The 23852-nt window shown below is 40.8% G+C and overlaps 1 protein-coding gene across 4 annotated transcripts in view; it reads left to right on the forward strand.

Moving 5' to 3' along the window:
• ECT2 (epithelial cell transforming 2) overlaps positions 1-23852 on the forward strand; it is a 47374-nt gene that overhangs the window by 8304 nt on the left and 15218 nt on the right. For 3 of the 4 annotated variants that reach the window (XM_065410647.1, XM_065410645.1, XM_065410648.1), the window contains 13 exons: positions 1288-1361; positions 1503-1633; positions 2880-2995; positions 3194-3256; positions 3808-4030; positions 6367-6503; positions 7168-7287; positions 17485-17553; positions 18823-18933; positions 20324-20420; positions 21627-21708; positions 22626-22704; positions 22946-23065. In XM_065410647.1, coding sequence (XP_065266719.1) covers positions 1288-1361; positions 1503-1633; positions 2880-2995; positions 3194-3256; positions 3808-4030; positions 6367-6503; positions 7168-7287; positions 17485-17553; positions 18823-18933; positions 20324-20420; positions 21627-21708; positions 22626-22704; positions 22946-23065 — 1422 coding nt within the window. The remainder of the gene's footprint in view (positions 1-1287; positions 1362-1502; positions 1634-2879; positions 2996-3193; positions 3257-3807; positions 4031-6366; positions 6504-7167; positions 7288-17484; positions 17554-18822; positions 18934-20323; positions 20421-21626; positions 21709-22625; positions 22705-22945; positions 23066-23852) is intronic. The other variant, XM_065410649.1, reaches the window with a different exon arrangement.

The raw sequence follows: 23852 nt of genomic DNA on the forward strand, positions 1-23852 counted from the left end.
CAAAAAGTCTCTCAGTGTAGATTGACCCCCTTCAAATTGGACCTTCTATTTTAACTTGGAGCAGATGCACTTTTGTAATGAAGAAAATGGGCTAAGTACAAAGGATTAAAGATTTCAGCATATCTTTACCTCTGTGATGTCAAGCTTTTAAAAACAATGGGTGGTAATTGTTTAGCTGTTGGAGTCAAGAACCAGACACAAGGTTGTTGTTTTTTTTTAAAAACAGGCTAAAGGCTTTTGTTACAGACCAATACGACCTCTGAAAATAAGCATTTTGTCTCTTGTGAAGTACTTAACATTAAGTTAACTGAGACCACTGCAGTTGGGGTTTCAGAGCACTTGTTATGCTTTTATTGTAGTGTAGGCATACCCATAGAAGGCCAGCGGCACAGCTGCAGCTGGCTATGGTCAGCTGACTTGGGCTGCAAGGCTAAAAATTGCAGTGTAGAGGTTCGGGTTGAGATCCACCCCCTCTGTAGGATTGCGTCACAGAGCCTCGTCTCTGGTCCAAGCCTGAATGTCTACACTGTTATTTTGATGATGCACTTGTGGGGAAAAAGGCCAGTATTATGGGTCTATTAGCTGTAGTGTTGTATGAAGACCTGGGAGGTAAATTGTCCTGCTTTACTTGGCACTGGTGACACCTCAGCTGGAGTACTGTGTCCAGTTTTGCTGCCACACTTTAAGAAAGATTGGGGGGGGAGACACCCACCCACCAGAGGAGAGCAACAACAGTGAGCAAAAATTTAGGAAACGTGACCTCTGAAGAAAGACTTAAAAAATTGGGGGGGTTGACAAGTGGTGAGGGACCTTCATAAGTCTCCAAATATGTTAAGGACTGCTCCAAAAAGGATGGTGATCAATTGTTCTCCAGGTCCACTGACAGTAGGACAAGAAATAATATCTTGCTTTACATCAAGGGAGGCTTTGGCTAAATATTAGGGAACACTGTTGAACTGTAAGGATAGTTAAGGGCTGCAATAGGTTACCTAGGGAAGCCATGGAATCCCTGTCACTGGGGGTTTTGTAAGAACAGTTTTGACAAACATCCATCAGGGATGGTCTGCCTCAGTGTGTGTGTGTGTGTGTGTGGATGGACTAGATGACCGCTCAAGGTCCCTCCAGCCCTACATTTCTGTGATTCTGTTTCTCAGAGGAGTAACTTCATCCTTTTTACAATACCTATTTTCCAAATCAGAAACATTGCCAGGAATCTTTCTCCAGGTTTGGAAAGAACTTAAATGGAGAGGTCACTTGTCATAGCTAATGACTTCCTTTTCCTTCTAGCTTGCTGTGAGTCTGGGAACTCCTATTGTGAAAGCTGAGTGGATTTACAAGGCTTGGGAGAGAAGGAATGAAATGTAAGTGTTCCCTTCTTCCCCCCCCCCCCCCCCACACACTCAATTTAGACTTTTTTTTTTCCATGATACTAAAGCAAGCTTCTATATAGTAAAGAGTAACTGTAAATATACAACTTGTTTTAATGAATATTTATTTTTAAGTGACTTCTGTGCGGCTGATGAGGAATTCAGAAATGAGTTCAAGGTTCCCCCATTCCAGGACTGCATGTTAAGTTTCCTTGGATTTTCCGATGAAGAGAGAATTAACATGGAAGAAATGACAAAAATGCAAGGTTATTGTTAATGATTGCATTTGCAATGGAATTTATAGGCAATGCATTTTTATCTTAAATCTGTCTAAAACTAAAATGCTGATTCTTTGCACACAGGGAGGTTTGAACGGGTCTTCCATTTAAAACGCTACATTTAACTTTAGATCTCATGGGGCATAAAGCATGTAGCAAAACCAAACTTTTCATACCAAAGTAAGGTATTTTTTTTTCTTTTTCTTCTGCCACGCTGTGATGTCAAAACTGTGGCTTTTACTACAATTCCCTCCCCCCCCCCCCCCCTTTCCCTCCTCCACATCTAATGGTCAAGATTTAACTTTTTGGGAAGTTGGTTAGAAAAATATGCCATGTGTATGCTTAGCTTCTTCTGACTCAAAGTTGCATTACGCAAATATCTGTTCAAGTGTTACTTGAAGCATGTAGTACTCTCAAATTTTATTATAATGGATTTGCAAGAAAATAAATCACTTGTATAGAACTTATGGACAAATATTTGTTTCCCTTCAATAGCGTAATACAATGTAATGAGAATACTTGGCTGACTCAGTTGGTTTAAGGTCTGTTCTTACAGTGCTATGTGTATATATAGCATCTTGCGCCAAAAGTTTGTTTCATATTCTATAGAACTGCACCAGCTATTATCATGCAAACATTATACAAGTAACTGAGCCTTTATCAAGACAGAGAGGCAAGGAGTCTCCCTCTTTCAATGTCCTTGTAGCCCATGTGGTACAGCTAGCTTTACAATGTACACAGCTTCCAATTTGTGATGGCTGTGTCTAGGCAAGCTATTTCTGGCTTGCTCTTTCGGAGCAATGTCTTTATGGGAGTCTCATTCTCAGACCTTCTCAAAGATGTTCTCCAAACTATTTTTAAAAAATAATCCCTGGTGGCCCTGAGCTCCAGGAGAGTAGGAGTTCTCTATCCTATTTTTTTTTAAAACTGTCACCGTAACACAAATTGTGAACTCTGGGAAGGGCTAGATTCACACTACATAAATAGTACACCTTGGCTTATTGAAGCTGTCCCTTGAAGTTGTACTGCAATAGAATGTCTGCTGGCACTATCTTTGTGCTGGGGGTGCCCAGGATGCAGCTGTCTCAATTTGCTGACCAACTCCCCCTTCATCTTGCATCTTCTCCCCTTCTTTATTACTCTACCCCAACTTTGATACTACTATGAAATCCTCTCTTACCAAAACTCGAGATGCCTAGTTCTTCAGTTAATTTGATTTATTTTCTTACTCTAGGTGGGCAGTACTTGCCAGTTAGTGATGACAGGTGCACACATCTGGTTGTTGAAGAAAATACAGTAAAAGATCTCCCATTTGAGCTTCCAAAAAAACTTTATGTTGTAAAGCAAGAGGTTAGTGTACACAGAAATTCTTACTACTAGAGTATTTTTTTAAATCATTCAATATGTAAGCAACAATTATATTCTGAATGAACATAGTTACACTTTGAGGATTTTTTCAGACATGTGATATTGAATATCATGGGTCAAAAGCTTGTATCAAGTTTTTGAAACAAGTTATAGAAGACTCTCTTTCTTTTCCCCATATAGTGGTTCTGGGGAAGCATTCAGATGGATGCCAGAGCTGGAGAATCCATGTACTTATTTGAAAAGGTATGTTGACCTTTAGTAATAGTGTAATATGTTGACTCTAACATATTAGAGCCCACATCCTGCAAATACTTAACTTGATTAATGTGAATTGTCCACTGAAACTGATGGGATTACTCACAGTAATAAAGTTAAGCATGTGTGTAAGTATTTGCAGGATTAGGGCTTAATTTGGATGCTGATAACTCATGATAGTATATTTCTAAAATTCCTAAATTGTCTTGAAGTATTCAGACTAAAACTTAAACATGTGATTTACTTGAACTTTGCTTGCTTAGTGGTCACTTCATGGTGATCTTGCAGTTATGCAGTACAATTTTTTTTTAAAGATGGAAAAACAAATCCATATTGGCCTTTTTCAATAAAAATCCTGTTTAATAACCTAAGGGACTGTAGTGTCTTAAACTATTAACATGTTTGCTGTATAAAACTTTCAATTATTTTGTTTGACCATACAGCAAAATGGGGGCAACTGTCTTGTATAATCTTTCTTTTCTGTAGTCTATACAGAATCAAGTTGGAGGCAGTGACTGAATTTTCATATCTAATTACAGCCAGAGAGTCCTGAACTCAAAAAGTCAGTGTCACAACTTTCTCTGAATACCCCAAATAGCAATCGCAAGAGACGTCGCTTGAGAGAGACCCTTGCACAGCTCACCAGAGAAACTGACCTGACACCATTCCCTCCTCGGAAACGCCCGTCAGCTGAGCATTCCCTTTCTATGGGGTCTTTACTGGATATTTCTAACACACCAGAGTCCAGCATTACCAATGGAGGTATAGTTGAAAGAAAGGATTAACCAAGCTTACCAGTGCTTAAAGCCGTGTTCTTTCTTTGCAAATTACAGAAGTAGAAAAAAAAATTAGCTATGCTACAGTTCTGACAAGTTAACTACAGGCTTTCTCCCTTTCAAATTATGCAGGGAGCAGAATAGGAGTGAGGTGCTCAGACCCAGGTAGAGGCCAGGCCAGCTGCCGTCATGTCAGTAGAAGTAGTCAAACATGGAGGAAAATGAGGAAAAAATACACATTTACCAAATATAAGCCTCCAGATAATGTTACTCCAAAGCAGTGTGTGAATCCTGTCGAAAGTCTCCAGCAAACAAACAAGGTAGCTAGCATTAAGTCATCTGGAAACCTAGGCAATAGCAAACCTGGAAAAGGGACAGTATCAAATCTCCAAAAAAAGATTCTTTTTCCAAAGGAAAGCAAAGAGATCACTGTAAGGCCGACTTATCTTGAAGCCTTGAAAGATACTTTTGCCTCATGTCAACGTCTTGTAGGGACAAATAACATATCAAACATGCCACAAGATTGTGAAGAACCAACTTGCTTAACTTATGTTGACCAATTAACTAACGCAGAAACTAATATCTCTACATATGGTTCTTGTGGCAAAGAGCAAATTGCAAAATCCACAATTAGTCAACTCCTAGAACTTGGACTCCAAAATAAATCCCAATTCCAACGTACAAGAGCGAGATCTGGAAATGCTACAGATGTAAATATGAATGACCTGACTTGTATGAACACCTGTGATTATGTCCAGCAAGTAACTTATGGGCATAGTCATCAGGGAAAGGACAGTAAGGACCAGTGTAGCTTTATAAACGAAACATCTTTGATAGAGGAGACTAATATTTTAGTAGGAGACTCTGAACCTTCTTCTGATTCAAAATCAAAAGCCAGTTACAGTGATACCAGTGCTGCTCTGATAACAGGTAAGAGTACTTGCTGCAGGCACAGTAATGTTGAAGTTGATCAGTACAAATTCAGAAAAATCAGGCATAAACTTCCCCTCTAAGCAGTGTTGATTATTAAATGTACATAATCTGCTTGGGATGTGACCATGTCGGCCTTCAGAATGTACAGAATACCCCAAATCAATCAGAGTCTGTATTCAGAACACCACTAGCTGCACAACTAGTTCCCCAGGATTTTCTCCTATAGGATAGAGGTTTTCAGGCTTTGCATAATGTGGACCGTATCTTTAGTCTTATACACCACTTACCCTTTAATTGGCAGTTGCGTATCTCATGACAAATGCTTACACAGAAAAGTAACAATGAGGAAGATACTTGCACTTACTTTTTTTTTTTTTTTAAATAGCATTCAGCAGGTAGAAAGAGAACGGTACCTTCATATGAACAGGTAGCTCTCTGAACCACTAGAGTGGTGCACCATTTTGAGAACTAATCCTATAGGCTATAAAATTGTAAGTTTTTAAAAACTGATCACCATACTCTCTGTAGCTTTATGGATATTATCCATAGTGTAATGTCACTGTCCTAGGGCACTTGACAGTCCTAGTAGGAGTTTGAGTTTGGGCTAAGGCAGAGATCAGCAACCTTTGGCATGTGGCCTGCCAGAGTAAGCCCCCTGGCGGGTTGGGCTGGTTTGTTTACCTGCCGCATCCACAGGTTCGGCCGATTGCGGCTCCCACTGGCCACGGTTCACAGCTCCAGGCCAATGGGAGCTGCGGGAAGCAGTGCTGGCCGTCGCTTCCCGCAGCCCCCATTGGCCTGGAGTGGCGAACCGCGGCCAGTGGGAGCCGCGATCGGCCGAACCTGCGGAGGCGGTAGGTAAACAAACCAGCCCAACCCGCCGGGGGGCTTACCCTGGCATGCCAAAGGTTGCCGATCCCTGGGCTAAGGCTATGTCTACAGTACACACCTTACAATGGCACATCTGTACTGCTGCAGCTGCGCCACTGTAAGGTCTCCTGCCGGCATAATTAAACCACCCCTAACTAGCGGCAGAGGCTATATTGGTAGGAGAGCGTCTCCCGCTGACATAGCGCTGTCCACACCAGCACTTTTTTGTTGGTGAAACTTATGTCGGTCAAGGGTGGGGGTTTTTCCCCCCACACTCCTGACTGACAAAAGTTTTACCAACAAATGTGCTAGCGGAGACACAGCCAAAAGCCATCTCCTGCTAATGGAACAAATGTTCTCCTTGCATCAAAAAAGATAATATAACCTTTCTACCTCTTTTTGATATTAAAGGGGGTACCTTTAACAAAAGCAGCTGGTATCTCTTTCTGATAATCTTGAGAATCCGTCCAGAAGATTTTAACACAATTCTAAATAGTCTGTCTCTTTCCCTTTCATCAGAAACGCCAAAATCATGTTCAAAGCCTTCCAAAAATTCAACTCCTCTGCCTGCAAAACAGTCTGCAAGATGGCAGGTTGCAAAGGAACTATATCAGACAGAAAGTAACTATGTAGATATTCTGACAACAATTATTCAGGTAAGCTAGTAGATTTGTTACTGTATCTAGATGAGTCACTGTTCTATTTTCAGTCCCACCACTGATTTGCAGTTTGATACAGCCTCCTCTTTAGAGGATCTCAAAACACTTCGTATTTATTAAAAACTCCCCTTTTCTTGACTTCAATTAAAAAACCTACTCTAGTGAAGAGCTGGAGAGAGAAGTATAAGACTCCAGAAAAAAGAAAAGCATGACTTTTAAAAGAAAACTTACACAAAGCCAGACTTGACTAAAATATTGAATGCCATAGAATTAATTTCCTTGCAGTGGCTGATCATACACTTAAGAATGAGCTCAAATATGATTATTCAATTAGACATGTTACTGTAGCACAAGCCTTTGCTCTACTTTTCTAATGTGGTGGATACAGAATTGAATGGCCTTGGTAATGGATGAATTTAATGCTTGTACCTTCATACCCAGTACTTAACATGTGGCATAATACAATACACTCCAGTGAAGTGTGGGGATACGGAGTTCTTCTTGTCAAGTTTGTGGTTATAGAAAACATGACCAGGAAATAAAACATTGCAAATCTTTCCTTCACACCAATATTTCAAGTTTAATAGAGTGGTTAATGTGTGTATACATTATCTCAAAGATGAAAGCTGAATCCATTAAATGTCTTTGTTTACTCTTTCAGTTATTTCAAGTTCCATTGGAAAAAGAAGGGCAGCTTGGAGGACCTATCCTTGCACAGGAGGAAATTAAGACCATATTTGGCAGCATTCCAGACATCCTTGATGTGCACACTAAAATAAAGGCTAGTTTTGTCATGCTTATCCCTTATTTTTTCCTCCAGGCCATCACTTATTTTCCAACTTGAGTTACTATCTATTGTGTGCACCTTAACAATAGACATCTGTTGCCCTCAATTGGAGGGGGTATTCTTAACTTGCTTGTGTTGTATAATGCTGTCTGGTTCAGAATGACTGGCTGCCACGTTTTGTCTTGAGTTGGCTCTATTTCAGGACTGTGAATGATGTGCAAGTCTAAAATATCTTAGGATCCTGAAGGATCAAAGGCCCTGTACATATAAGGAGGTGGGACTTGTAGATTGAATGTAGAAGACTTCAGACCATTCTACAGTAGATATTGTAGAAACTCTTCATTCAGATCACTCCACTCCACAGGCTGGCTTGTTCCATTTCCATCTCAATAGCTTCTTCCACAGAGGGAGCTCTGCAGCTGTGGATTTTTTTTGTTTTGTTTTTGTTTTTTAGACTGTGACTGACCTGGGCCCACGTTCTCAAAAATAGTGTAACAGGCTAACTTTCCAAAGTGTTGAGCACCCAGCAATTCCCATTGGAGTGAAGAGCCAAGACACTGAAAAATAACTTGTGTGTCTTTTCATTTTTAAAAAGGTTCCTCAGGTTTTTGGTGTCCAACAGTAGATTCCTTAAAGGGACCTGACTGTTCAGGGTGGTGAGCATTCATCACTTTGTGAAAATTAATCCCCTTTAAAAGGTACCTTGAGTTGGCCCCACACAATCAGTTGTTTTGAAAGTCTTGGTGTAAACTTCTATCTCTAAAGACGTTAGCCTGGAACTGAGGCATGAGCTGAGGTTTGGGGTGAAATATAGTCTGCATCACTCAGTCTCTACTCTTAGTTTGGACACTTGATATGCAGGTTACTGTCTAAATTAGACTATAAGCTATTTGCTGCAATATGGCATATCAAGGAGCCATAACATTGAATCTTCTGATGAAACGAGATACAAATTTCAATCAAATGAAGAAAGTTTTGCTCTTATAGTTTTAGAAAAAACTTAGTATGCAATTGCAAGATGCTATTTTTTTGGTTGCTTTGGACTTTCGGTCCTGATTCATGTTTGAATAGTCTGGAATAGAGGATTTCAGACTGCTTGCTTCCTTCTCAAATTAATCTTTAATAATCTTAGAAATGATACCGTATTTGGGGCATAGTTATCAATGCATTAACTGGGTAGCCCACAACATACACCTGCAAGTAGATGGTACTCAACTTAAGGTGGAGGAGGTGAAGGACACTTGCCTCTTCCCTCTGTTTTCTTAGTCATGGTGAAAAGGAAGAGCAGCACAGAAACAAGACACTCAAGTGCCTTGCCCATGGCATAGGCTGGAAGTGCAAAGGCCTAGGATCAAACAAATCTAGCTGCCACATGGAGCACAGTAGAAACAGCACTGCTTGAAGTGTGTGTATGGTCCTTTTCACTGCTCAGGATGCACCTGAGTGCTAACACACTCCTAGCTCTGACATCAGCCAATGAGTATAAATCTGGGTAGTGTGTGACCTGCTGGAACTGAACTTGCCCGGCAACCTGGGCAAGGTTTCTGTGGTGCTCTGGTGCAGTTGATAGCTTTTTGTTTTAAACTTTTTGTAAAAAAAAAAATTGAGTTTTAATAGAATAACTATGAAAGTAAATAGAATCGCTATTATGGCCTTGCTATTTTGAGATTAATTCAGTTTGTGTCCTCTGCATATTCCTACTTGTGGGATGCACTGGTGTGGGTGCAGTTCAAATGGTGGAACCTTCTCAACAGTGCCTGATAGACTGCTCATGTGTTTGTCCTATGCTTCCCCTCTGTGTTCCTGACCATTCTGAGCATGAGACTATGAAAGGGGATATGGCATCCTCTTCCACCTCGGTTCCCTCCAACTGCAGCAGCAAATGTATGTGAACCATCAGGATCCATTGAACCTGGATCTTTCTCTTGAAGAACTTAGTGGTTTATCTAGCTGTAGCTGTAGCTTTAGCTTTACTGTTAGTGTAGTTGTAGTGTTAGTTGTGGTAATTTAAGTTTAATTAGTTAAGCAACAGTTTTTATTCAGTAGTAAAGTCTAGATTCTTCTTTGAGTTGATGAGACATGTATTCCACTTAAGTGCATGTGCACTGCTGCTAGAGAATTTTGCAGAGCAGTACCTGTAGAGGGACGGCGCTTGCACCTCATGGCTGTAGCCCCTCCCCTATCTATTTGAGGCAGCGCCACCCTGACCCTCCCTCAGTTCCTTCTTGTACCTGTGGCTGGAGTTGGAGCTGGTGTGGTTTAATAACACATTTCTCTCAGCAGCATTACTATCCGTTGCATGCTTTTGTTCAGCCTTTCCCTCCTTTGAGGCAGTGGGACTATCCCAGGGTGGGTCAAGGGTCCAATAGGAGAAAGCAGTCTGGCTCAGGGTTAGGTCAATCTACACAAAACCAAGGCCTTACTTTGCAGCCTGAGCTCAGCTCCCCACATCTCGGGGCATGGCTGCTGCAGGGCTGAATGAAGAGGAATAGTGGTATTCAGGTGATTGTCCAACAAGTCATCCCCAACTGTAGAAAGTCCTCCATGAAGGTGGCTTATTCAGCAGTGTAAAAAGGTCTTTGGTGTGGTCATTACCCACAGAGTCCAACCAATACTAGCTTCTAGCCAGGACATTTTGGAGTACCTGCTGCACCTTCGGTAATTGGGGCTGGTGATGACCTCATTGAAAGTACATTTGGCCAAGATATCAGCATTTCATCCCCCCCATTCAGAGATGAAACTACTCTACAGCCAAAATGCTTCTGAAATAAATGTAGTCAAACGTTACTAATTCTGGGTCACTGAGAACGAAAATGATGCTTAAAATTGTTGATTGGCTCTAGTTTTCAAGATATGCTATTGGGTCAGTATATACGACCCTTGACTTGGGAATGGCGGAGGATAAGTGAGTTATAAAGGGAAGGGATCTCAATTTAAACCAGAAATGACTAAAATACATCTTTGACTGGATCTATGAATAAATCTATGACTGGGTTTGGACAGTACTTGCTTTTTAGGCAAAACAATGAATGATGCAATCTGAAGCTGGTATTGCGTCATACATGATATGAATTGCATCATCTTATTCCTAGAAGTCATGGATGATGCAATCATAACGAAGCTTACATCACTCTGCTGAACAAATTGCCCTATATCGGCTCTAGAAATCATACAGTGTCGTGCTCTCTTATTTGTCAGTGTTTGATTTTGCAAAGGGACACATTTCTGTTTAGCCAAAGTGAGCAGAGATGCCTCGTACTTGTGTGAACAGTGCAGATAACTTCTGCTATGTTTGTGGTGAAGTGACTTTTGCATCACAAAAGCGCAGTATAACCACTATGGTTAAGAAAGCCTATCACCTTTATTTTGGCTGCAAAATTGGAGATCAGGACAAGAGGTGGGCCCCACACATATGCTGCAACACTTGTGCAACAAATCTTCGCCAGTGGTTGAACAGGAAAAGGAAATCTATGCCTTTTGCAGTGCCAATGATTTGGAGAGAGCCAACAGATCATACCAGCAATTGTTACTTCTGCATGGTGCCTCCAGTTGGGAAAGGTGTGTCAAAGAAGAAAAAGTGGACTGTGCATTATCCAAACATTCCATCAGCTATACGCCCAGTACCCCACGGAGAAGGACTGCCGGTTCCTGATGCACCAGAATCATTCTCACTTGAGACAGACGAGGAAGAGGATGAAACTTCTGGTCCTGAACCATCAGTGTCACAGGACCCACACTTTCTCCCATCCTCCTCCTCTGAACCACACCTCATAACACAAGGTGAACTGAATGACCTTGTCAGGGATTTGGAACTACTCAAGAGTAAGGCAGAGCTGTTGGGCTCCAGACTACAGCAGTGGAATCTCCTGGCAGGTGATGTTAGGGTTTCCATGTTCCGTGACCGTCAAAAGGATCTTGTCCCATTCTTCTTCATGGAAGGTGATCTTGTAGCCTGCAACAACATCGATGGTGTGATGGCAGCCCTCAACATCGTTCACGATCCAGATGAGTGGAGACTGTTCATTGATTCATCGAAGACGAGTCTTAAAGCTGTTTTACTGCATAATGGCAATGTTTTGCCATCAATTCCAGTTGGTCATGCAGTCCATATGAAGGAAACCTATGACAACATGAAACAACTTTTGAGGTGCATAAACTATGACCAACATCAGTGGCAGCTTTGTGGCGATTTGAAGGTTGTTGCTCTCTTGCTTGGTCTGCAGACTGGATACACAAAGTACTGCTGTTTTCTCTGCGAATGGGATAGTCGTGCAAGAGATTCCCACTACATCAAGAAAGATCGGCCACACCGACAGTCATTGGAGCCTGGGAGGAGAAGTGTTCAGCATCCACCACTTGTTGAATCAAGGAAGATTTTGTTACCACCCTTACACATCAAGCTGGGTCTGTTGAAGAACTTTGTCAAGGCCATTGACAAAACACAAGCAGCTTTCAAGTACCTCCGTGGAAAATTTCCAAGGTTAAGTGAAGCTAAGATAAAGGAAGGTGTCTTTGTTGGTCCTCAGATTCGTGAACTTCTTCGAGATGATGCATTTGGCCATGCACTGCGTGGCAAGGAAAAGACTGCATGGAAAGCCTTCCAGTTAGTGGCAATAAATTTTCTCGGAAACAACAAGGCAGACAACTACAGGTTGGTGGTGGAAAACCTCCTCAAGTCATACAAAAGCCTTGGTTGCAACATGTCACTAAAGATATATTTTTTTTGCACTCTCATCTAGATTTTTTTCCACTGAACTGCGGAGCAGTGAGCGGCGAGCGATTTCACCAGGACATTGCAACAATGGAGAAACGCTATCAGGGCAAATGGAGCCCATCAATGCTTGCAGACTATTGCTGGACAGTGACCAGAGATGCTCCATTTAATGAATACAAGAGACAAGCCAAGAAGCGCCGAGTAGACACTGAATAGGACTAAACTATGTACATAATAGTTTTTTGCCTTTTGTTTCATAATAAATTTTATTTATATAACCCTTTTGCTGATTTTTAAAGTGTTACATAAACAGGACAGGTGAAATATTATCATGTAAAGCAACCATAAACACATGAAAAGACCTAGGTTTACAATTTATGATTAAAACTCTACTATCTACACAATATACATAGACATAAAATGTAAAAACTTAAATATCTTAGAAACAGTAGCCAATCAGTTGTTTTAATTGTCATATTTGAATTCAGCACATCAAAATACATAATAAATAGCACATTTTATCTCTGAAGCAGACGACTTCTCAAAAATTGTAGACCAGTATGATCAGTCATATCCAAAGCTATGGTAGCAAGATTTGTGAAAGGGCTCCTTTTGTCTGCATCCTTCAGTTCAAGAGCCTTTCCCAGTGTGGAACCTTAATGTAGTCCAGCCTTAATGGGACCTCCCTTTGAGCCCCTGACATCCTGTCCATTCCTGATCCTGTGTCCGAAAACTACGTTTTTGGTAGTTTTACATCTGCAAGGAGAATGAGTTGCAGGCTCTGATAGCACAGCCTCCTTGTATAAAATTCTCCAAGGATAAAGTGACTTTATGACCACTCCCAAAATTCTTGTTTAAAGTGGCTTCTCAGTTCCACTTGAACCAGGTGGTATGTTTACCTGTGTCCAAAGGCTGCATTCCTTTCCAGAGGCGCAGTCTTCATACATTAGACATCCGGCAATGCTTAGCCTTCTACCTGGACAGGAGCAAACTGTTTTGTACTTTGCCTCATTTATTTCGTATACAAATCACATGAAGGGTCAAGCAGTCTCTTACCAGATGATCTCCAAGGGGATAATATCCTGCATTAAGACTGTATATGAAGTAACTTCAGCTGCACCCCCTCAGCGGGGTATGAGCTCTTGCTATCGACGTTGCTTGCGCTCTTGTAGAATTTCTCATTAATGTTTCCATATGGACATTTCCAGGGCTGCTATGCAGTCGTCTCTTCATATGTTCACAAGTCATTATGCCATAATCGCATCTTCCAGGGTGGATGTGGATGTGAATGCTGATGGAGTGTCCTGCAGTCTTTGTTTAGCTAGACTCCAAACCCTGCCTCCTAGGGGGTACTGCTTGTGAATCTGCTAAGTGGAATACATGGCTGCATTGAGTCTAAGAAGAAACTGTTACTTACTGTAACTGGGTTCTTCAAGATGTGATGCAGGTGTGTATTCCATTACCCACCCTTTGTCCCCTCTGCAACAGAGTCTCCTCTCCAGGCATAGGTGCAAAAGAACTGAGGGAAAGTTGGGGCGGCGCTGCCTCATGCAGTCCAGGGAGGGGCTACCACTCTCCCTCTATGGGTACTACTAAGCAAAATTCTCCAGCCCCAGTGTGCTGGGCACACGCACGCATATGTGGAATACACATCTGCATCACCTCTTGAAGAACCACAGTTACAGTAAGTAACTTTTTCTTCAATGGTGGATCCAGAAGTTGAGACCTGGCTTCAAAAGGTGCATCTCTCATCCAACAGTCTTTCCTTTGTGGGACGTCCACATAACATGCTTGGTGTGCCTCAGAGCACCCTTAAAGGAAAGTGGACTCTCTGAATCCGCAGTACTCTTACCCCAAGGGCACATGAGGAGTGTGAAAACAGGTTGAAAGCCATATTTGTTTCAAGAAATCCTGGGTGCAAAGCTGCCCAGATCTAACACATCTGAGGGATCCATATCCAAGGTGAATAGGGCATTGATGGCCCAGACACTTCAGGGACTAGAAAGAACACTATGCAGAAGACTCCAATCTCTGCCATAGGACTTGTGTTTAGCTGGTTCCCAAATCATTGGATCTGACTTGGTCAGTCCTGGCTTCTGAAATAAGAGCCAAAGCATGAGGAAAAAATCTCAGATGCTTTTTGTGTTCAAGAGACTGAGAGATAAGGTTCCTGTTAGTAGGGCCAAATTGCATGCAGGAAACCCTTTGGCTTTGGATCAGAGAATCCTAAATCAGCCTAAGTTTCTAGTTCAGGGTAAAATCCCCGCCTAAGGTCTCTGAAGATCAGTGATATGAAGATCATTGCCGAGCCAGCAGTCAGGGCCAAGTCAGCCGTTGGGTCAGCAAGAGGCAAGAATCCTTCTCTTTCCCCTAAGGAGTTACAAATAAACCTACTGCTAGCTTTTTATCCTCAGATCTCCCACCCGGGAGGATTATGTTGGACTGATTTGTCCATAGATCTTTTGTGGCAGAAGTGAAGCATCTTTGGACTCTCCCATTAAAGTTGTTTCTCACTTCTCTATTTTACATATGTCAGGTCCAGTAGTTTCTCCATTTGTCATATCCACTGTCTGAGGAAGAATTGCAATGTGTTAGACATACTGTGACAGAATGCACCCCTGTATTCACACCCTACACACCATAGTAGTGATCTTTGTACAAGGTATGCATTGTGAGGTATCATTTGAAAACTCATAACTTGCTTATCAGTAATATCATGGTAAAATGTATGTGGCAGCATTATAAGTAAAGTTATAAACGTCCACCTGTATAATGTTAAAAGTAGATGTTCAGACGCATGTGGCACCAAACTGGTCATACACTCCTTTGTCCAATACAGGTCTGTATGCTTCTCTTAATATGTATTTAAGCAATAGTGTCACTAAGCAGAAATGGGGAAGGGGAGTGTGAGTGCGGGCCAGCTGAGGTCACTCAATTAGGGTGAACCCCAAAGAATGGGGCAGGTAATCCCCAAAGCTGGTGGATGTTTTCAATACTTAGATTTACCAAGCCAGCATAAAACAGCTTCTTTATTACCTCACTGGTTGCCCAGAAGCCAACAACATAGTTCACTTGAAGTAACCCAGCCTCAGGCCTCCATCCTGGTATCCAAGTCAAATATGATGCAGATTTCGGAAAATCTTATTTTATCATATAAAAAAGTTCTACCAATCCCAAAGGATTGGACATTTTACCTCCCAGGTTATTGAATATTCCAGATCTTACCCAAATACATACTTGTAGCCAATTTTTATTAACTAAACTAAAATTTATTAAAAAAGAGCGAGAGTATGGCTAAAAGATCAATATGCATACAGACACGAGTTCAATTTTTGAGCTTCAGATACATAGCTGACATGGTGAGCTTTGTAGATGCAAAGTGTCCTTAGGTTATAGTCCAATGTTTGTATTTCAGGGCGATCCGGTCAGAACTGGGGTCTTAGATCTTGTGGCTTAGACTTCCCCTGCATGAAACCTAAAGCAGATCTGAGATGACAGACTCAAGACCCAACAGTTTTATACAGTTTTTTTTCTAACAGCCACCTGACCATACAGTCCTGGGTGAACAATAGGCTTTTGATGTAACCTTCTGCTTTCTAAACACCACCAGTAATCAATTACACAAATTAACATAGGGCAGTTTATTCATTAGGCAGTCTATCAGAGACGTATAGACAATGACATTACTTCATCCAAGATTGATCTAAATGTAATATTCTCTTTTGATCTCTGTATTAATAGTTTATAGTGACAGACAGGAGCTGGCTGTTTACATGGCTAACTTTTATGAGTACACACAATTAGTATCCCTTCTAACAATATAGGTTTGCATTTCAAAGTTCTAGCCTATCTACTATGAATGGCCCTAATTACCATTCAGACCCCTTTCTAACATGACTTTAAAGGTGGGCTCTGGGTCATTCAACCTGCAAGGTGCTTAACCCTTTCTGGCCATGAGTTATATTTTGTATATGTTTTGCTGTAATTATATAGCAGCGGTAGCAACAATGGCTTGCATAATTAAAATATAATTAGACAACGTCACAGGGAGGAAAACAAAGGAAGCTCAGACGGGTGAGAAAACCCAGCAGGGAACATCCTTCCACACAGGTTGTGTCTCCTGGTTCTCAGCTGGAAATGCTTTTCAAAGGGGGACTGAAACTATAAAAAGGAGGGCAAACACCCCAAGAGACTTCTTCTCTCTCTCTCTCCTGCCCCTTTCACTCTTTGCATGTGAGAAGACATAAGGAGCAGCTGTTGGACTCTGGGGGAGGGGCCCTGACCTAGAGCTTGGTCAGTAATCCTGCTGGAAGCATGTGGTGAGAAACTTTGCTTGAATCTAATATAGTTTAAGTTGGGCATTAGAAAGCATTTTATCTTTATTTTTCCTGTTAACTTTTCTCATTCTTATGCCTCATTGCTTATAATCACTTAAAATCCATCTCTTTGTAGTTCATAAACTTATCTTATTGGTTTTATCTAATCCAGTGTGTTTTAAGCCAAAGTATCTGGGTAACTCCATTTAAGCTGGCAAGTAGTTGTACATTATTCCCATAATGGACTTGTATACACCTCTACCTAGATAGAACGCTGTCCTCGGGAGCCAAAAAACCTTACCGCGTTATAGGTGAAACCTCGTTATATCGAACTTGCTTTGATCCACCGGAGTGCGCAGCCCTGCCCCCCTGGAGCACTGCTTTACCACGTTATATCTGAATTTGTGTTATATCGGGTCGCGTTATATCAGGGTAGAGGTGTATTTGCACTGTCCATGAAAAGGCTGGGCAGTACACTTCTGGGAGGAAATCCAGGTCTGGGCATATGTTGGGGTCACCCTGTAGTATAACCAACGTAGTGTGTGACTGATAGGCTTCAGTTACACAAACACATCTGGGAGTGACCTGCTAGCTGGCAAGCTGTTCGTTAGTGGTCCAGGTTGGGAGCTAGGACAGTAGGGTATTGCAGGGCAAGAGTGACACAGCCCCCCACTGGTCTGGATTGTCACACACACTTCACAGGTTCCGTTATCTCTATCAGGGTTGGAGGTAGAAGAGGAAAGTGGATGTCTAAGTGATACAGTTTGTCTTACAAAGGGTTTTCATTCTCTCACACACCCTTTCCCTAACTACCGTCATTGGGAGTTAACATCCCGTTTGAGAATGCAGGAACTCTCACGTCTGTCTATCTGCAAACTGGAAGATAATTTTGTATTGACTTACATTTAGATGTTTGGAAAACTGTTTCACAATGATGAATACGAGGCATATGTATGTTTGTACGGTATGTAAACTTAGAATCTGGAGCACAGTTCTATAGCAAGTGTTGGATTCCATGGCAATTGCCACACGTCAGGCCCTGAGTAAAGAAATGTATAAATACTAACTGCAAACTTCCAAAGCTGTACAACTTAGATACATGGCTCTTTTAAATCAGGCTGCTTATTGTCTTCCTAATACACTTGTTTGTTTATATTCCAGGAAGACCTTGAAGACCTTATGATAAACTGGGCTGAAAGCAAAAGTATTGGGGATGTCATTCTTAAATATGTAAGTTATTTTTACAGTGGCTGTAAGCTAGTTTTTACTAATGTAATCTAAAATGCATTGAGGAACACCACTAATCTTTTGGATGAAAACTGCTCTGTACATATTTTCTCATTAGTATATCTAGGATAAATCCTCAGCTGTCAATTTAAATAATGACACAGTAAGGAAGCTCATGCAGTAACTCATTTCGAACTAAAGACTTCTTTTTCTTGTATTGTAATGTTGGGCAGAGCTCCAAAAAGCTTTGTATGGACATTTATCCAAACTCTAGAAACCAGGTTTGAAATGTTAGAGATTTTCCTGTAACCTCTGGTATTCCACTGCTGTTTGAATAAACTGGGAGCACCAAGAAAACAGCCTGTCAGTTTTGTAATTGTGTGGTTGTACTTTATTGCTTCCACTTCATTCCTAGTGAAAAGATGCCTGGGGGAGGGGAGAGGGTGGTTGAAGAAGGAATAAATTTAAACCAACTCAGAAGGCTAGTTATTTTAGTCAGACCAGGATTTCCTATCCCTCGGTAATGAATATGCAAGAAGGTAGGGACGAATGTAGTTCTAGAGAAACAATAGTAGAAATACAGCTGTCCAGTGCTCTCCCTGACTCTTGACAATCATAGGCTTCATTTGCCCTACTGTGGCCATATTTTTCAACTGTCACTTTCACACATCTTAGCCCTAGATAAAACTACAGGCAACCCTATGATTTCTTCTGTAGGATGAGGAAGAAAATCCGTGAAGGAAAAGGAGTTCTGTTTTCAAGCTTCAAGGAAGGTGTGGTCTAAACTGTGAGACCCTCAGAAGTCCAGAGTGGAAAATGGCTAAAGCTTTCAAAGCTGGCTGTTCAAAATTAGATTAATAAATGATCAGGCTTCTGCTCTAGAGTTGCTGAGCACCCACCAAAAAATCCATTGATGTAGTGGTATTTTGGGGGAACATTGCACCTGAAAACAGGTCCTCCTTTTTTTAGGAGCCTAACGTGGGGCAACTGACTTAACTTTGGCCCAAGTCCCTAACCATATGCTGTGTGCCCCGATGCAGATTACGATATCTTTAAGCATAAAAGATGTCTGCAGTCTATTTTGTGGCACATAAAACTGGCTTAATACAAACTTAAATTGCTTTGGTAGTATGCAGGATACATCTTAAAGCCATAACTAGCCATTACAGTCTTAAATTTGTTTTTCTTACTATTGTGATATAATGTACATAAAGACTGCTTGCTTGTTTACCTAAGGTCTACACTTAAAGCATTTTGCAATATTTTTTTCAGTCAAAAGACTTGTTGAAAACATACCCTCCTTTTGTGAACTTCTTTGAAATGAGCAAAGAAACTATTATGAAATGTGAAAAACAGAAGCCACGGTTTCATGCTTTTCTAAAGGTATTTATGCACTGAACTTTATTATCAGCAACTCTTTTTTGAATATATTACTGAGATTCAAGTTCAATACCACTAAAAAATTCACTAACTCAGTAAATCTCCAGATTTCAGTTAGGGGAAGGAAAAATACTGTAGAACTGTAAACTTTGGGCATGGGGTAGGATAGGAGGTTTAGGCACTATAATCCTCAGTAATTCTTCAAACCTTTATAGAGAGGTGGCATTTTGCAACCAGTATGTGACATTCGTGTCTCCAGGGTAAGTCTGTCTGAAACCAAGCTGTTATATTTAAAATGTAACAATCATCAGCACCTCCAGAAAGTGTTACTATCACTGTGGGATTAAGTTCTTGAAAACAAATGGTGAGTATCTTGCTTCTTATTAGATGGGCAACCTATTTTTCTGGATTAAAATAGAGATTTAACTCTCCTTGGTGGAGTTTTGGCTACTTCCAGTGTGGTAGGAGGTTGGGTTTTCTAACTACAAGTTGGCTCTTCATGGCTATTAAAAATAAGATGGAAGGCATGGGGTCAACTGGTAGACCATGTTAATGCTTCGATAAGGGAGGTCAGAGAGTGAATATTATTCACTCAAAATATTTTTGAGCCTGTTCAGTAGTTACAACAGTCAGGATTTTGTCAGCTACTGCCCTCTATAACTTGTCCTTCTTGGGAAGTGGTTATTCAGAAGGTGGTCAAATTCTGGTATCTGAAAGTCTTGGGATTTCCTTGATTCCTAGACAGTCATGTTTCAGGCCTGTATGTGGAATACTAAGAACTGGTTTCTGTTGCTGATTGAGTGACGGATAAGAATTGAATTGGATAGCAAAATTGACAGATTTAACACATACTATCAACCTGATGGGGGGGGGAGGGGGAGGATTGGATAGGATTGCACTTGGATACTACTGTGCCCCACCTTTCAGACTCCCTGAAGGAGGGGTGGTATTACTAGGGGATCTTTAATATAGAAGCAAAGGGGTTGGGAGTGGGGGAAGGGTTCCTTTCACACTCTGTAGTGGAGTGATAACTTGGTTACACATAAATCTAGGTAATTGTTGTTTAAAAATAGGCTTTAGACCTAGTTTTAACAAAAGCTGTGTAAATGGTGTTGAATGAGCACCCAGTAGTCCGGAACTTTCACACATGCTGTCAGCTTGTATTTATAGATTCTCTTTAATATGATTTTTGGCATAAATTATGCGAGTGGTAAGAGAATTGAAAGTACTCTTTAACATACTAACTTGAATTATAGTTTCATATCTCAGGAATGTAACTGAGAATCTGCTATTCTTAAGAACTTTTTTTTTCTTAAATTCCATGTTAGATTTCTCAAGCAGAAAAGCCTGCATGTTGCTCTGGTGTAAAATGCAATGATCTCCTCCTTTGTAGATAAACCAAGCCAAACCAGAGTGTGGCCGTCAAAGCTTGGCTGAACTACTCATTCGACCAGTTCAACGGTTACCTAGTGTTGCTTTACTTCTAAATGGTAATTTTTTTTGGCAAGGTGTTTTGGGTCAGACACCTGGCCTATTGGGCAGTAAATGAAAAGTGGTGGTTGCTGTTTAGATGAAGAATTAGGATCTTATTTCAATGTTCCAATCATAGTTGGTAAAGCCAAGAGCCAGATTGTGTGGTATGTATTTCAGTAGATTCAGTTGGTCATATGCTTGACTTCAGCATACAGGTATAGGCAAGCCTCTACTCTGTGGAAATGAGGTATATGTTCTAAATCTGAATATATTTCAGCTCCCAAAGCCACAACCTGTATGCTAAAATTATTGGGAACACTTCAGTGTCCTAGCATGAACTACTTTCTGTAGTCATTTCAGTTCTGATGACTCACTTAGTGTGTGAACGGCTACCTGTCGTAACAGTCATTATGTACTCCTGAGTGATGTATTGGGGGATGCCCTTAAAGGCACTCTAGTTTAAACATCCCTCTTGTATTAAATCTACTAGCTAGCAGTGTTATAAATAGAACCTAAGACCTCTCAAACAGACATTGTTTTATTTTACTTTGTGCCTGTGACAGAAGCTTGTGTTGCAAGTTTTGTAATTTCTTCTATATATGACTATCTTGTGATTGTCCTGTCTTTATGGATCTTTCAACCCATAAAACCAACCCCCTGCCTCCAAAAAAGAAGATAAGTTAAAAGAAACTCAAGAGACTCATTGTAAAAGCACAAAAACTGGCAGTGGACTTCAAGGCAGGGCAGTACTCTTGAAAGTTTTCAACTTTCTTAATTGACTAGATTTCAGTTTTATGTTCCTTCACAAGCACTGTATGTTAAGGGGAGAACCCAATATTTGTTGCTGGGATTGGAGTGCAGATGACTACTTTTTCCAAACATATAAACATGGGTGCACAAAAATACATACAAATGGCTTGTTAAATGGCTAGATATTGTGGTAACTGTATATGCAAATTGAACATGCGGACGTGAAACAGCACTGGGCACATGCGACTCGTACTCTTTGAATGAGTGTCGGTGAGCATGAAGGTGATTGAAAACTCCCATGAGTGTGCGAGATTGATTTCAGCAGAAAACTCGCTAACAAGTTGCTTTATCATGTTGGGCATGAGGCTGCATTAACTTAACAATGAAAAGTAAGAGGTCTTCCTATCATGGGAATTATAAAGCAAAAGTTAAATGATTTATTGCAACACTTGTTTAACATTTTCGTTCTGCAGACCTTAAGAAACATACAGCAGAAGACAACCCAGACAAAGGCATGCTAGAGAGAGCCATTGAATCGTTAAAGGAAGTGATGACGTAAGTGATGCTTTTAATATGAAATATTCTCTTGGGTCTTACTGATGTATCTTGCAAATCTCAGCAATGATGTGGCACCCCCAACCTCCTCAACATTCCTCCCACCTCTGTGCAAGAGCTTTCAAGGGAATCCTCCGAAAACAGCCTCATAGCTATCTTTTGCTATGCCTGTCTGGGGAATTCCTCCCTCTTGGCCCAGGTTGGGTCTAGCGCTTTTAGAGCTCCCTTATGCCACTCTTAGCCAATGTAAAGGAGATCTTCTCACCCCCCCCCCCCCTTGACTGAGCCATTATCTTGACTCAAATGAACACTATTGGAAGGACATAAACTACTGGTGGAGGGTCCCTTTCGGGGGGGGGGGGGGGGTAACTGTGTAGTAATGTAAGTATTCTCAATCTTGAAGTTTTAAGTTATAAGACTCTTGCAGGTATAGGATGTACCCTAGTGAGAAAAGATATTCAACATTAGACTAATGCTATATTTGTCCAATACAAAAAATTATTCATGAACTCTAGCAACAGTTCACTTACACGTGCCCAAATCTTCAAGTGAGCATTGCATTTAATTCTAAGGACAGAACAAAATGGCAAGTACTTGACACGTTTGAAAATCAGTTTCTGCTTGTCTGTTCATAGCTGCTGAGCAGTTTGCTGGTTTCTGCTAACATGTGTAAATGCATTGTTCCAGATCTAGATGTACATATATTAATGCATCACACATGGAAAAGCAGTTCACTTAAATGACCCTGTGTGTGTGTGTGTGTGGTGTTTTTTAAATTTGAACTGTCAATTACTGTATATATTGGTATGGCTGTGGGAACAATATCTCTGAATGTCCAGCTTCACTTTTGTGCCTTTAAATTTAGTGGTGATCTGTTCTTATTGTTGGTTTATCAGTATTAAACATGCTTTCCTCAGACACATTAATGAAGACAAAAGAAAAACAGAAGCACAAAGACTGATCTTTGATGTTGTGTATGAAGTTGATGGATGTCCAGTAAGTTACTTCCCTCAAGCTATCGACCTGTAGAATGACTAACCAACTGACTTAGCCCTTGTGTCAAAATTCTACATAACCCGATTACCTCTGTATAACTGTTGTTGAATGTACATTCAACAACATCAAAGGTTAAAAGGTCACTCACTATAAAACTCAATTTCCAGTATTGAGTTGAGTGAGTGGTAGTCCGGCTCTTTTTTAATTAATGTCTAATGAGCTGCTCATTTCTACCATTTAGGCCAATCTCTTGTCGTCTCACCGAAGCTTAGTTCAGCGATTGGAAACAGTTGCACTTGGCGATGACCTCTGTGACAGAGGAGAACAGGTCACGCTCTTTCTGTTTAACGACTGTCTAGAGGTAAGGCTGTAAAAAATCCCTGCTGAACTGAGGCATTGCAGAATGCTTTGTAACTCAAACTTTAGTATAAATAAGCAAGTTACCCTAAATACTGAAACCCTATGAAGAAATACTAAACTGAAAGGGCAAGCTGAACATTTAGACTGTTTACAGTAATGCCAAAAAACAGGCAATATTGATGAGACTGCACTGACAAGTTGGTAATGTCTTATATCCCTAATGAACTGACTACATATTGGCAGTGAAAGACATTATGTTGAAGCAGCATATGGAATAATACTGTCCACTAAAGTAGAGGGATGGTGCTTCCAATATCTGTTGCTCTTCCACAGGACATAGTTCTCTGGAACAAAAATTAAACTAGTGACATAAATGAAATGAGTTTAACTTAATTATAATTTTCTTCTGGCTTATGCCTTCTGATAAATCACTCAATTTTTCATAAGTAAATGTAGTACATAAAGATAATGTTCGCCTGAATGGGTGAATGCTGCTTGCATCTCTCAAAGCTTTTAAAATACAGCAAGTTTGAGCATTTTACTTGTCCCTAACACATCAACATCCATTTTCCTCTAAGAAGTAGATGATGATAAACCTCAGCATGCTTGGGATTGGATTGATAACCTGGATTTCAGTAGTTGCGTGTGTGTGCGTATTATAATATAATGAGAGAGAGAGAGAGAGAGAGAGAGAGTGTGTGTTACTTTCAGCTTGTAGTGAATCAGGCCTTTGGTGCTTGTTTCAGCCACTGGCACTACTGGAAGTGCTGGAGATACTGGCTTAGCAG

This window comes from Emys orbicularis, chromosome 9 (assembly GCF_028017835.1).
Source record: "Emys orbicularis isolate rEmyOrb1 chromosome 9, rEmyOrb1.hap1, whole genome shotgun sequence".
Classification (NCBI taxonomy): Eukaryota; Metazoa; Chordata; order Testudines; family Emydidae; genus Emys; species Emys orbicularis.